At 43.6% G+C, this 15,114-nt stretch overlaps 1 protein-coding gene across 12 annotated transcripts in view; it reads right to left on the bottom strand.

Annotated features, from left to right (window-relative positions):
- Positions 1–15,114, bottom strand: part of MAPK8IP3 (mitogen-activated protein kinase 8 interacting protein 3) — an 892,115-nt gene that overhangs the window by 264,169 nt on the left and 612,832 nt on the right. For 9 of the 12 annotated variants that reach the window (XM_069646979.1, XM_069646981.1, XM_069646980.1 and 6 more), the window contains one exon: positions 3,020–3,179. In XM_069646979.1, the coding sequence (XP_069503080.1) occupies positions 3,020–3,179 (160 nt within the window). The remainder of the gene's footprint in view (positions 1–3,019; positions 3,180–15,114) is intronic. The other 3 variants (XM_069646985.1, XM_069646991.1, XM_069646990.1) reach the window with 1 other exon arrangement.

The raw sequence follows: 15,114 nt of genomic DNA, 5'->3' as shown, positions 1-15,114 counted from the left end.
TTCTGTCCTTTCTGAGGTTCATTTCGTTTTTTTATGGTATCCAATAGTGTAGTAAGGACTTTGTCGCTATGGGAATACCAGTTGGTCAGTCTTCTAAGAAGTCTTTCTTCCATGCTCTGCGTCTTAGTCCTTCCAACTGGATACACATCCCCTTCGTGTGATTCCCAGAAGTGTTGTGCTGCAAGCTGGGAGCGCCCCAAAATGCCTAGCGACCATGCTACAGTATTGGAATTGGCCGGTAAAGGCAGGACGCACTGTTGGTCGTGCATGAAAGAGTTACACCTGCCTTGGCAGATACAGCACTCACTCCATTGTATTGCTTCACTTATGACTCTGTTGTGCAGGGCGTTTGGTCTGCTGTTCTAGAATGACGGCAATTGACATGTTTGCATTCCCCGTTAAAAAACGAAAAAGCCATTTCCTCTGACAGGTTTTAAAAGGTTATTTTTCTATTGCCGCGAACTGTGTTGCATCTTCCACTCTTTGTGTTGTGGCAGTCAAGTAAATGGGGTAACTGATTTCAACAACCAAAATTCCAGGAAGGTGCATTCGATCCAGAAATGTGCATTTGATGCAACCGTGTGGGTGAAACTGGTATTTCTGAATGCCAAAAGTATCAAGGGCACGCTTTAAACGTAGGCTACTGTAATTACATTTGTTTGGGCTTTAAGACTAAACTATTGCATTAGATGACAGCTGGGGAGGAATGGCACATGAGGAGGGACACACAGCCTGTAGGTGTTTTGGTTAGGTGCCCACCCATTAACTGCCCATGGCCATGCTAACCCCTGTGGTTATTTCGATCCAGTCCCTGCCCTAAACACCACCTCCTCATGGGAACTCTTTGAGCTCCCTTGGATCAATCCTTACCATCACGCATTGCACTCGAAGTGCCTGCCAGTGCTTTTCAAAGCAGTCTTCTGAGAGTTAATGGCTTAATTGGAGTTGTAAACCCGCTACTCGTGTAATATAAATGTCTTACCAGGTCTAGCTTCAGCCACTCAATTTATACGCACTCTGCATGTCCTTCACTGAAGTTGTGTTAAAAACAAGCATTGGCAAAGCCAGAAGTTTTGGCTTGTTGTTTTCCTTCTTACTATTGTATCCGAATAGCGTGCGGGTTGGGTACATTCCAGGTTGCCTCCTGGCTCGTGGTGCCATTCCCCTGGATGCCATTGGCCCGGCAAGTTGGACTGTGCGGATGTGGGAGCAAAGCAAGTGGAGGGGTGGAGATTTGGAGGCAGAAGATAGAGAGGGCTGCAAGGCTGTTTTGCAACCAGTTAAATGAATGCATGTATACACTTACAGAAGGTCTACATGAATGCTTCAACAACCATTTCCAATCCAACGAAAACTACACTTCTGCAGGACTGCTATGACTGGATAGCTCCCCCCACCTCCCGAAAACAAAGCTGTCGAAGGCGCATCAGCAGAGCTGCCGGTTCCCTTCTTCCCTCTGTTAGCAATCTGTACACTGTGCTTTCATCACACATAGCACGCACGTTCACACGCATGGTCCACAGATGATCAAATCCACACTTCGGTCTCTGAAGCTGCTCCTTCTTTGGCCCGGTGGATCCAATGCCACCAATCTTCTGTGGTGAAAATGGACAATCCACATTGCTGGCAGACAACCATGTACTCTAGTGGTTCCTGCCTGCATGGCGTCCTTCAGCTTGCGTTCCTGTTCGCATTGGAGACACACCGGGAACAGGCTGATCTATTGTCCTGAAGATGAAAGCCCAAACTATTGGCATTGCCAATGCTCGTTTTAACAGCAGGGTGATCAAACCATGTTTCAGTAAGGTTGGAAGGCAGCACTCAGAACGGGATGAAGCATGAAAACTACTCTAGTGTACAACTAGAGAAGTGTTTAATGATGTTGGCTGCAGCAATGGGATCTGCCCCAAATGGGTTTCTTTAGATCCCATATCCTGTTTCGGAGTCATGAGTTGCGCTTATCTGTTGGTACTCAGACTCACGCTCCACTGCCATTGCAGCCTTTATTGTCCACACCTCTGTGGGCTGTTCCAGAGGTAGAAGTCCTACAGAGGTTTCAGATACACCAGCTTCCATTGCAAAGCCTACCAACCTCTTTTCCTGCCAAGTCTTGAGTTCCTTGGACCACAATCTCCTGCAAGCCTCACAAGGCTTCACTATGGCACCAAGGAAGGCTGCAGTTAACCCCCCTGAATTTCCATATTCATGGCAACGTGATTCCAAGCAGGGAAAAAAACTTAAAACATGCTTTTTTCCAATTTGCCCAAAACATTGTGAACCCACAGGAGAGCCAAAAACAACATTTTTTATACAAGCTGCACCCACAGAATAACCCTGTGCCAAAAAACAACCTCTGCAGCAAAGCTGGTTAAAATGGAGTTTGGTGGTTTTATTGCCTTCAATGATTTTTCATTCCTCCTCTCCTTAACCAAACCAATGGCGGGAAAAAAAACAATGTGTCGAGGGTGTCAACTAGCAAGAGCAATATGGATTGCACATACACGCCATACATGGTAAGATAGCTCAGCGGGTTGAGCACTCACCGCTGCGATCTGCGTGTGATCTGCAGGTCGCACGTTTGAATCCCGGCAAGGCAAACTCGGCCTTTCATCCTTCTGAGGTCGCTAAATGAGTGCTAACTTCGTTTGGGTGATATTCTGTATAAATATGATCTCTGTAAAGCGCTTTGGCGAAAGCGCTATATAAATAACACATCACTAAAATTACATGGATTTTATTCTGAGCTGCCCCAGTCGATGCCCAACCAAAAGTTTCGTAAACAAAATGTAATACTCAGGCCAACCACTAGACTGGAGGTTATGCAAAGCAGGAGATTCCAAAACAGAGTCACCTGGGGTAAAAAAATAATGTTTACTTCTATTTGTATTACTCACCAAACCGATTGTGAATGGCTCAGTTAATGAATTGGCAGGATAGCAAACTGACAGATATAAACACCCATTCATTAGAGCCAGCCCAGCTTTTCAGAAGATGGCCGCCGGATACAGCCCCACATTACCTGCTTGTATTTGGCGGGCAGGCTCCAGCCGCATGCCTGCAGGCGGCCGTCGTCGTTCCGCACGTGCTCCCGGACCTGGCGGTATTGCTCCCGCTTTTGCTCGCGACGTGCGGACGACGTACAGTCACTGAGGAGAGAAGCAACACTGTTACTTCTCAATCTGTGGTTAGAAACAAGAAGCAGGGGGTCAGGAAGCGAAGCAGTGCAGAGGCATAAAAGAGCAGAGCTCGGCAGCAACAGGCAGAGAGTGCGCAAAGCCCACAACCACCTTTAAATGCAAGAAGCAAGAGTAGGGAGGCATGCACGTTATTATTAGTACAGATGCACACACCTATCCCCCTCACAACATGGAAAAAGGTACGTACAACTCAGGTTCTCTTAATACTACATTTCTTTCAAGTGCTAAATTGGCATCAGATTCACACCCACGCTACCTATAAAGTCGATTGCTCCAAACGGTATTGATGCTCCCTCCCTCGCCTTCTGCACCAACCAAACAAACGCAGGCTATTTAAAAATAAAGGCTATTACCTACATTAACCATGCACTCTCAAGGCCTCCTTGAAGGTTCGGAGGAATGCAGTGCATAATACTGCATGTTCCTATGAATAAACATAGGATGAACCATGACAACATTCGTGGAAATATGCGAGCCACATATTATACCACATTTCACCTACCCTTAGACCGGGCACCTGACTTAGAGCCCTGCCCCGCTTAAAAACCAACAAGCACTAAATCCCTGAGGACAAAAAAACATTTACAACTTGCAAAGGCACACAAAAAGGAGCCCTGTCATGAGTGGCATCCTTGCCAATCCTCATGTAGCATCTTTTGAAGATCATAAGTCAACACCATTCTGGATCTGAGCCATCGCTGGGGACTAGGGAATAGGAGCGCCATAGTTCTTAAGGTCCCATCTACTTACTCATATTCGCATTGAGTGGGGAACACATTACTAAGCGTAATGTAATTTCAGAGGAGGAGAAAACATACACCTATGCCTGAGTGACTATATAACCCCCATGTTATTTTACAGACTCAGAATGCGGTTTTATATTTTATTGGCCAGGAAACAGACTGAAAAGTTTGCCTAGGGATGAATAGGGTCCTCCTCTTTGCTCCAAAGTCCATGGTGTGGTGTCATGCTGACTGTGTGTTGGTTGCAGGGTCCTGAACTGAGGGGAAGGTGGCTTGGCCATAGATGGCAGTATGGAGCCCCAGGGGGACTGTCTGGGAGCAGCTGTTACTCACTAGCTGACTGGACAGGGAAGCTGGGTTTTTATGTGGGGAGGAGGGAAAGAGGGAAGAGATAGGTGCATACCTATTTCAGGTGGGTGTGGTTCTGGGGTTTAATGGCAGCAGGATCAAATGAACTGAAAAGCCAAGTTAGGGCCAACCTTGGCAGCAAGATACAGGACAAGATGTGATTGACAAAGAAAATGCCCAGCAATTCATTTTCAAATTGCAAAACATGAAAACCGGTATTACCCAAAGTGACCTTTTACAATTGACCTTTTGTCCTACTTGACCTAATTATAGTGGTCCTAATTGACCTTCTGCACAAATTACCATGATGATATTCTAGTTATTTTATATATGTATTGGGTTGGTTTTGGATTATAACTAATATAAGGGGATTGGATGGGGGTTGCGGGGTGTTTCCCCCTGGAAATATGTCCTAATTGACCTTTTAAATTAGGTCAATTCTCCAGAGGTCAATTGTGAAAAGGTCAATTAGTATACAACCTGAAAACCACGTATCCTTTAATAAGCGAGAGGCCATGCACATTTGTGACTTTTGCAGATTGAAAACCACAGTAAAATGCTGTTTTCCACTGAAAGTAAAGAGTACAAAATGGGCCAGGCAAAGTGAATGACAAAGAGCTAAATTCAGAAGCCTAGCTTTTTACTATGGCATAAAGAAAATTAAAGCAAGTTTCACAACAAAGGACAGCATGGAAAAATAAAAATATTTACGACTTGAAAGGAACTGTGTACCAGTGAAACTCTGTGGCCTAAACCTTTTAAAGGTATATTATACTGTAAAGTGTAACATTGGCACTTTTGCAGCTACATACAATATAAACATGGGAAAACAAATCTGCATGGCATTAGTTCAGTGAATGAACATATGAGGATATAAATATGAACATTGAAGGCATGATGCCATATATTAAAAAGGCCTCAAATGCAGAGTGAATGTGACAGATTGGAAAGCAAGTATTTCTATTGTTCAGAGCACAGAAGGCTTGTGTGAGTGCAAAGACCTTTTCCCTGAAAGTTAAAAACAGTGACCTTCCCATCACATGCCAGGCTCTCTATCTGAAACACCCTCACTTTGAAGTGTCAGGGCCAGAGATGAAGCTGTATTCATGCTTGAAAGAGACATGTATTGGTGTGGCTGGGTCAACAGAAAGGCTGCCATTAATTAGTTGAACACTGTAAAATCCCCAAAATTCAAGAACATATGTGGTCCCTCTCTGGGCTGATGAGGGGGATGGCCTGCTATCAAGATTGTAGCATGAAGCCAGATACCCATCTGTACAGTGAGATAAAATCACTTTAGCATGCAATTGACTATACAAGAATGTTATGTGATTTACACCAGCCTGAGTCAACAAAGAAATCAGATGCCTATGGCTCAGGTTGAATGGGGGAAGCAAAACTTAAGTTGCCATTAAAACAGAATATGCATATATGTAATTATTTTGCCTTTAGTATACATTGAAGACCGGATTTTGTTGATTTTCTCAGGACCCGTACGTTGTAGAAAGATAACCCAGATATCATAGGAGAGCAAATGAACAGACAATTTTATTGACCCAACTCCCTTAAGATTTCGACCTTGGGAACAAAAGGTATAACCTAGAATGTGGTAGTAACTACCCAGAAAATGTCAAAAATCAGAGATTCACGGAAGTGATAGTTTAATACATTAGATATCTGGTTAGAACATTTTATGTTGAGAACCGTTATAATTTTTGAGTTATCCATGAAAATCTGTCGTTCGCACATGCAACATCATGTCAACGCTAGATACATCTTATTAAGTCTGGAAGGATGAGTAGACTTCGAACATATATATATATATATAGCTAGGTTTATTTAGAAATTAGAGAAAGTTGTCAGGCGCTGGAACGGGGGATAACGACCTGGCAGCCCAAGTTATCAGCCCGAGCAAAGTTCTCCGGGGATAAAGCCATTAGCACCCTGGGTTACCAAAGCGGTAACCCGGGGTGCTAAGTAAAAATGATTTTCCTCCTACAACGGGTTGCGCGTGGCGTCCCACTGGAGGAAGGAAAATCCTTTTCCAAGTTGGGCGCATTGGAAAGGGAAGGCAGGGCTCCGTTCGAAGCCCATCTTCCCTTTCCATGGTGACCAGAGCTAGCTGAAAGGAAGGTGTTGCTGCGTCGATGAGGGCCGCAGCACCTGAAATAAGGTAAGTGGAGGGTTTGTAAAAGAAAAGAAAATGGGACAGAGGGTAGGGGGAAGATGGTGGTGGGGCGAGCTGGCCGTCAGGCGGCTTGTAACATGGGCTTACATCAGCGATTCAAGCCTGCGTTCCTAGCAATGTGGCAGGCTGGGTCCCCCGTAAGGGTGCTAATGTAAGTCGTTGTCCAACACAACCAAGTGTATTGGGGAAGCGTTTGAGTTAATACCTTCCCCTTAATTAGTGGGTGGGGGGCAAACTGAGTAGAGCCTTAGCATATTTTACTGAATAATAATTTAATTAACTCTCATATAGTCATCGAACTTGGCAGGGGTGCACGGGGGGTCGGGGTAGCTGGAGACCTTGGCACTCTTTTCTAACACTAATTCAAATTATAGTCATTTAAAATAATTGAGTATGCCTATTTCTCGTTCCCAGGCCAAAACTCCCTCAAAGGAATTGGTGTCCTTGTCTAAAAACAAAATTCCTAAATTGTTCACCATTCTTCAGACCTGGCCTTAAAGCAGAGGGGTGATTATGTACACTGAATTTCAGGGTTGATGGTGCTGGGGCAGAGATGTGCCTTGCCAAATGAAATAAAGTGAAGTCACTAATTGAAATGTCCACGCGCTCCTGAGAGTGAGAGAGTGACCCTGACAGAAGTGAGATTTTGTATTGCTTCAAGGTGAAGGAGGAAAAGGTTCCATGTGTGATGAATGTGCGGTTTTTCAAAGATTGACGTGCTTTACATTGCTAGTTTGACATGTGCGCAGTGAGATTATAAATCAAGCGCACTGCGTGGGAGAACGTTTTTTACCCAAATGAACAAGGTGCTGTGATTTAAATCCAGCTCCAGAAAAAGGCGAATTTGTAATGTTCTATGGTATTGTTTGATTTTAACATTCAGGGGTTTTCGTGGGACAGGAGGGTTGAACTGTGTATTTGGCCTGTGTTCCATGTACATGAGATCCAAAAGTGGAATCCCAAATGGTGAGTTTGTGTATTGAAGCTTTGTTTTGTGCCACAGAGAAGGTGGCGTATGAAATCATTTGGTGCAAATATTAATTATGCCCTTGCTTGGTTCTTGGCTAGTTGGTGGCAGACAGGGAGGGACCTATGTGGCTCTATATGAGTCATAAACAGGGCGAGACTGAATCCAGCAAATGCTATATAAGAGTAGTCTCTAAATATACATGGTACAGTCCCTGACTGAAAGGGATCCTATTGGGATCATCTCAGACTCTCTGTTCCCGTAGAGTGGAAGAGAAAATCCAATCAGATGATGACAGTACATGGACATTATGTAGACCAATGCCTAGAATATTCGGTCCCTGGAGATGGGGATAGCCCTATGCATTTAAGCAGGAATAGACAGCGCAGTGCATTTTGGACAAACTGACCGGCTGATACAGTGCTGCATAATTAAGTCTGATTAGATAAGGATGTTTGAGAAATATCAATTCAATGCCACCACACACATTGCGCCAGTTAGAGATGTTTTATTAGTTAGATGTGTCTGTTAGTTGACACTTGTTTCGGCCCTTGGCCTTCTTCAAAACCGGACATTCACCAATTTCCGAACAAAGTAAAGTATCTCAAAGTTTGTGGAATATATTCTTGTGCAGTAGTTAGTAACTGAGTAAAATCCCTGTGCCTTAGTAAACGGAGATGAGATGTCCTTGCAGCCGCGTGTAAATGTTTGAGAAATAGTGTGTGGCATCTACGGTAACCCAAAGGCTTAATATGCCATCTCTGTGGTTCGGGAAGGTCTCCGGTAACCATTTAAAACTCGATAAAACCCAAATCTTAGAATGCTAGTCTGTAAAATGATGTACTAACAATATATGTTCCAAAGTTGAGAGCAAAACCTCCGCTAAATCCTAAAAACATTTGTGCAATTTAGTTGCAAGGCAAGGCTTGATAAAATAGAGAGGATGTTAAAGAAATGGGTCAATCTACCATAAACTATAACCAGACCCGTCAATACTATTCTAACACTTCTACCCCCATGTTTTCTGTATTTCCTTGGGTGTTGTAGTCCAAAACATTTGGGGTGAAAAAGGTTGCAGACTCCTGATCTAGGCCTCAAACGCTGTCTGGCAAGTTGTCTGCAACATATTATCCCTTATCCTGTTATTCGAGCCTCGCCAAGACCTCCATCGTGTGCCGGGGCATGTACATTCACTCTGCAGCCTCTAGTCCAAGCACCCGAGGACATCATCGAATATCTGTTACAATTTATAAACTAGAAAGTCAGAAAAAAATATTTGTAAGAACCCTTTGTCTTAACTATATCAAGATGATCCAGTAGCAACCTTAGAGTGCTGACAAACGAAATGACAGCCTTTGCTTTCATTATGAGTGGCTCACTAGATGCTCCCGGAAGCTGGCTTTTTAGGCTGAGTGGCCATCATACGGCCCGGTTCGTATGACATTTGGGTTTTACTCTCAGAGACCACCATCATGCAAGATGAAAATGGTGATCGATCAATCTGTCACAGGCTAGCGGGATATATCAGAAAAAGAGTCAAAGAGAAATAATAACGACATCACGTTAAAGAGGCGGTTAAGAAAAAAACGGATGATTGGATTTACCATTTATTTTATTTATTTGAATTGACGAAGTACTTGTACCTTAATAAAAGTACATTGTTTTCCCCCAAAAAATCATAATTGAGATAAAACGCGATCCGCACAACATAACAATCTTAAGCGCTGCAAGAAAAAAAGAGAAGGCAAGCTTTAAGAAAGAAGTGAAAAGGAGGAGGAGTCTGGACAAAACCTATTTATTTATTTGTAAAGCGTCGTAAGCCCTTAGGTAAACGAGCGCTAGTAAGAAGTATAGAGACGTGTCCTTCGTGCGCCCCGCTCGATTTCGCATGTAATAAAGCGTTATGAGTTAGCTTTGGTGTCTATAACAGCGAGGGCATTCTGGCGTTATTTATCCTTTTATAAGAAATAGTTAGAACAAGTCAAACAGTAAAACACAACATACAAGGTGGAGCCAACACTGAGTAAAACCGGATAAGAGATAAAACTGGGGATAGGAGGACCAGAATAAAATCAAATAAAACAAAAGCGAAAGTAAAACAAATACAAGCATGGAAGTACTAAAGAGTAGCAGCAAAAGGATATAAGAGCATTCCAATTTTTGCGCACAAGGATGAAAAAGGAACCAAAGTGGCTCTGGGCATAAGGGAGACGGGGGAACAGCTACGAGAACAAAAGAAGATTCTAGTGAGTGAGAAGAAGATTACACAGAAATAAGGCAAGAAAGATAAGAGGGAGCCAAGCCATGAAGACATTTAAAAACAATACAAAAAAAACGAAACGGAAAATTATCAGAGAAGCAGATCCGGCCAAGGCAGACCACGCAAAAAGAGATGGGGGAATCAGGGTGAAGCTGAAGATCTGAGGGGAGAGAATCTAAACATGAAAGCCAAGACGGGCAGAAGAGCAATTCCAAAGACGAGGGAAAATTAGAGTGAGGTTAAGAGCCTATGTAGTGGGGAAGGTAAGAAATAAATATTCTAAAGTAGATGAAGGCAGGAGTGACCAGGAAGAGGTGTGCAGAGACAAGGAAACGGGGGGGATCAAATATGGCAACCAGGTTAGTTGCAGAGGACCAGAATGAAAGAGGATCGGGCAGCAAAATAGATGGAGGACAAAGCACAGTCATGAGCATCCAAGCAGGTTTTGTGTAACGCATAAAATGAAAGTATTTCCGTTTGTTTAGGTAGATGCAGCTTGAGCATTTTGGATGCAATTGGGGAAAATGAGGCCACTCGAATGACGGATTCTGTCAAAATTAGTCTATAAAAGGTTTATCCTTGCTAACAGCAAATACCAGTATTACTTTCTTGTCCAAAGGATGGTCAGCTTTAACCTGCTTTGGATGGGCACACTGGGAGGGGTGGGGGCGGTGGGGAGCAGTTGAGAAATGTTTTTTCTTATAGTTTGTCTCAGGGCTGGACTGGGGCCAAAAGAGGCCCTGGAAATGATGTCCACAGTGGCCCCATATGACACATTTTCAGCAAGCGCAATGCTTTTCCTATGAGACAATTTGGAAATACCACACAAAAGAGGCCCAGGGTGCAGAGGCCCACCGGGATATCGCCAGAGTTCACTATAGGCCAGTCCACCCCTGGTTTGTCTCTGCCCACCCTAATTTATCGTTAGCACCCTGAAATGAGCACAAGGTGAAATGAGGACGCCGTATACAATTTAGGAATACATCAAATACATGCATGCCTCATTACAGCTCTGGAGGTATTCCCTGCAGAACATCAGCTGGGGGAACCTAGCACTATCTAGCACTGGTGCTAATCGGAGTAGTTAAGACCCAATTCCAGCATGACTACTGGACCAGTGGTAACTGTAGGGACTTTCATGGAATACCACCAGTGAGACTTCTGAAAATCCACTTGGTATTCGTTTGACCTTTTTTCTGTCCATTTCGAGCATCATATTGTAGGTGGAATGGGATAATGTGCTGTAGTGGCTCATACACTATCACTTGTGCATTTTTGTAATGCACAAATGTGTCAATTCTGGCGTTTTGGGGCATTGCATGAGAAAGGAGGGGAGGGAGTGGGCAACAGAGATGCACACTTTTTCAGCCCCTTCCAACGTCCTCATTCACATTTTGTTCCCGGTCTCGAAGGGAAGCAATTGTGCGCCCTGCGGCCTTTGGGTGTGGGGCACCTTAAATAGGAATTAGAATAAATACACAAATAAATTGTGCTTCCTTCCTGTGCTGAAACAAATCTTTAAAAAAAAACCTCTACCTCTACAATTTCTGCCTCTGCCGCTCCAGTGCTAGGGGAAAAACAATAGGGTGAAATATCACCTGTCGAAAATCACAGAGTTCAGTAAATATCTCCAATTCCGTAATGAGGTGAGTGCTAAAATATGAGGTATTTTGCAAATACTTGCTGTTTTAGGATTAGCCCCAAGGCCCATTTTACCCTCAATAGCTATCCCATCTGGTAGAGAAATGCTTACGTTGGGTTATTTAATGAGGTGCTGCATAATGACGATGCTTAATAAAATAAATGAGAAAGGATAACATTGTCTATAGCACAACACGCCAGGTGTTCAATCAAGTGGGCACAGCTGAACTTCGAGCAAGTCCTCCCGGTGGCTTACAGTAGGATCTGGCCACTGCTGGAAAGAACCCGAAGAATGTGGAGGAATTAGTAACTCTACATCAAAATATGACAAACTCTTGGAGACTGCTTTTCAAAACTCCAAAAAGTAGTGAAGCGTCAAGCGTGAGGCAGAGGGCAGGACGCCTTGGTCTGATAGTGATTGTTGCTCAGCCAAAAAGTCGTTGATAAGTCAGGTTCGGACGGGTTAGTCAGGTAGTATTTTGGCGATGCGTGCAGCTAAAAACAGGTATTGTGCGCTGTTAAAGCAGAAAAAGATGGCCTTGGTGGGAGATCTATGGACCTCAATGCTCACTGCAATGGATACTGGTGATTTTGGGGAATTCTGGTCCCTCACGAGTGCGGGACCTCGCATAGACAGTAACAATCTCCAAGGTTGCATGGGTAGAGCGTTTTACTAAACTTTACGCTGAAACAAGGGCTTGTGAAAATGACAATTGTGAAGACAATAATGTTGCTCGCTGCTTACCTCCCCAAAACCGTGTTCCATTGGTTCTTTCAGAGGAAGAGGGTGGCCGTGCACTCAAAAGTCAAATGTGAGGCAATGCGCCGGGCCCTGTTAAAGTATCAGTAGATCTTTACGCATCAGAACCAGAAATCTGGACTCAATACCTGACGAGGCTGTTTAATACATTGCTAAATTCTTGTACGGTGCCGTCCTGTTGGACTAACGCTGAAATTGTGCCGATTTTTAAAAATGGCGGCAGGGATGCTCCCAGTAACCATCGTCCTATTTCTCTCCTCGACGTTGGTGGCAAGATATATGCTCAAGCAGATCTGGAGCCTTTAGAATAATGGGTATTGGAAGAGGAAGCCGTTAACCATCTTCAGGCTGGCTTTGCCAGTGGCATAAGTACTACTAATCAAAATCGATTACGTTTGATCTGCGATAACTATGCTACACATAGGAAAATGAATATATATGCTGTATTTATTGATTTGCGTACAGCTTTTGGTGTTGTCCCTAGGGTACGGGAAATACTTCAAAATCTTGGTATACCATCTGCTCTTTTGACTGCCATCCAGTGAGGCATTGGAAAATACAGCAACTGTAAGATGGGGCATGGCCGGCAGTACAACTAAGCCAACGGAAAAAGAGATGGCAGTTCGCCAGGTATGTGTCCTGGCACCCAGACTATTCTATGTATTCATTAATGGGAATATGGAAAAATTGTTGCTACTTCAGATGGTTGCCCCTTCACCGGCAAATGAAAAAATGCCAGTGTTAATGTTTGCAGATGATGCGGTCATACTTTCTCTCACCCCGGTTGGGCTGCTGGCAGGATGATGCGCATTCGCGGGCTGCAGGCAGGATTATGCATATTGGCGGAATTTTGTAACACGAACGGACATTCTGTTAACACGACAAAGACAAAATCGCCCAGTGTTTCATGCTAGCAAAAGGAATAATGGGGCACTACGCTTGCAATTGAATGATGGTATTATTGAGCAGATGGAACATTATGACTATTCGGGCCTGAGACTTATGACAAATTGTCGTTGGGACACACAGTTGGCTAAGGCGGGTCCGTCATTAGCGAGATATAGTGGAGCATTGATGAGATTCACTAATGAGTATGGGGGAGGGGTGATTCCAGTTTCCATTGAAGCCTATAAAGCCCAAGCAAGGCAGGCAGCCACATTTGGGGCAGAGCTTTGGGGCAATGCGGGTTGCACGACATTGGTGGTTTTGGAAAATAAATATCTTAAAAATATTCTTGCCCTCCCCCAAATCTCACCAAATCTGCCAGCATGCCTTCCATCAGGGATGCAGTGCATAGAATGGTTCTGTCAGGTTGCCCAATTTATTATTGGTTAAGGCTCTGGTCTGCTGGCGAAATGGGCAAGTATAGGGAGGCAGTAATGGGTGTATTAACCCAAGATGGAGTCACTCATACTAGATTCCCTAGGGTCAAGCGGCCTCTGTCTCAATCCAACGAACTCGTGTTCAGCATCTTACTGTGCAGCGAGAAGGGCCTATGAGCTCAAGCTGGGCCAGATAACTGTCTGAGGTTGAGAAACCGTTCTTGTTGCCGGAATGCTAGTGTTTCAGCCGACTCTCCTTTTTGCCCAGGTTGAGAATGGGGTCAATTTTCTTCTCAAATGTCAAAAGTCTTTGCCCTTAAAAAAAAGGTTTCTGAGAGCCTGGTTCAAGGAAAGACATGGGAGAACTACCGTGGAGGCATTGGCCCTGTGGCACAATTCTAGCGATGGACTTGCTGTTTTTCCACAGCAAAATATGTAATACATGCGTGGCGCATCAGGGAAACACATCTGTGAGCTCATAGGACCCTGTAAAGAATGTATGTAACAGGGTTGCTGTGCCATTGTTCATGTTCCGGGGACATGCATAGATGTCATGATTTTACTATCTCTCAACTCAACTCCTTTTCGATTTGGAGTTACGTCATCACTGCAGGCATGAAGTATGGTTTTCTTTGCCGTGGAAAATATTTTAACTAAGGAATGTTGAAAAAAATATGATCTGTTTTTAGTATTTCTGTAATTAATTGAAGATGATGTACTGGGTTGCAAATGTTGAAGATGTTATAATATATGGGTAGTTTGCATGTGTTCTTGTGCTATTAAATACATTTTTGTGTAAGAGGAGTTTTGATTTTGTGATGTATGTATTTTGATTACAATACTCGATGTATTTATAATTGTGTTACTGCTTTTATGATACTGTGATATCGAAATGAAGCTGAATGAGCAAAGGAAAATATGAGGTATTTTGCAAGTATCAGCCCCAAAGCCCATTTTACCCTCAACCAATATCCCATCTTGTACAGAAATGTTTAATTTGGGTTCGAGTTTTCACTAGGTGCTACATAATGACGATTATTAATACAATAAATGAGAAAGGATAACATTGTTTTGGAATATGCATGCATAGGAACTGAGGGCACAGTTTCCAAATGTTCACATATATGTGTATTGTGTCTGTTTTCTGTAATAAATGTTTTAAACAAATGATGTGCAATGAAGCAGTGATACCGAGGACATAGCCCCACAAGGGAGTCATCTCTGAGGCCGGACCTAAAAGTGCACACTCTGGTTTCCAAAATTGTAATAATTCTTGCTGAAAGGTCAGAAAGTGTGTTAAAGGGGGCCAAGAGTTTGTGCCGTCATGTACATTTACCCATTCTACCCAGAAAAGACAGATTGACCAATGAAAATGTATCTTTCCCAAGGCGATGCTCTAATCACACCTGCACCGCCATTAAAATAGAAAATGGACTATGCCCCTTTTCCTAATGACGTTGGTCATTTTGGAACATGTTTCTTGTGGCTGCTGTCATCCGAAAAGGGACCTAGTCTCTAACATTTTAATGGCAGGACCATTTTTTTTTCGATGGGAGATGGGCTTACCTGAGCTGATCTCCTGTCGTCAGACCAAAAAAAGAAAGAAAACTATCCGCACCCCAGTAAATCCCAGGGTGCAAATAGCTTTCACGCCCCTGCAGGGATTGTGAGGGGGCGGACATGGGCTT

The sequence above is a fragment of the Ambystoma mexicanum genome, chromosome 2q (assembly GCF_040938575.1).
Source record: "Ambystoma mexicanum isolate Mex_15411 chromosome 2q, UKY_AmexF1_1, whole genome shotgun sequence".
Lineage (NCBI taxonomy): Eukaryota > Metazoa > Chordata > Amphibia > Caudata > Ambystomatidae > Ambystoma > Ambystoma mexicanum.
Note: the sequence above shows the minus strand (reverse complement) of the source record. Positions and strands in the feature narration are given on the sequence as shown.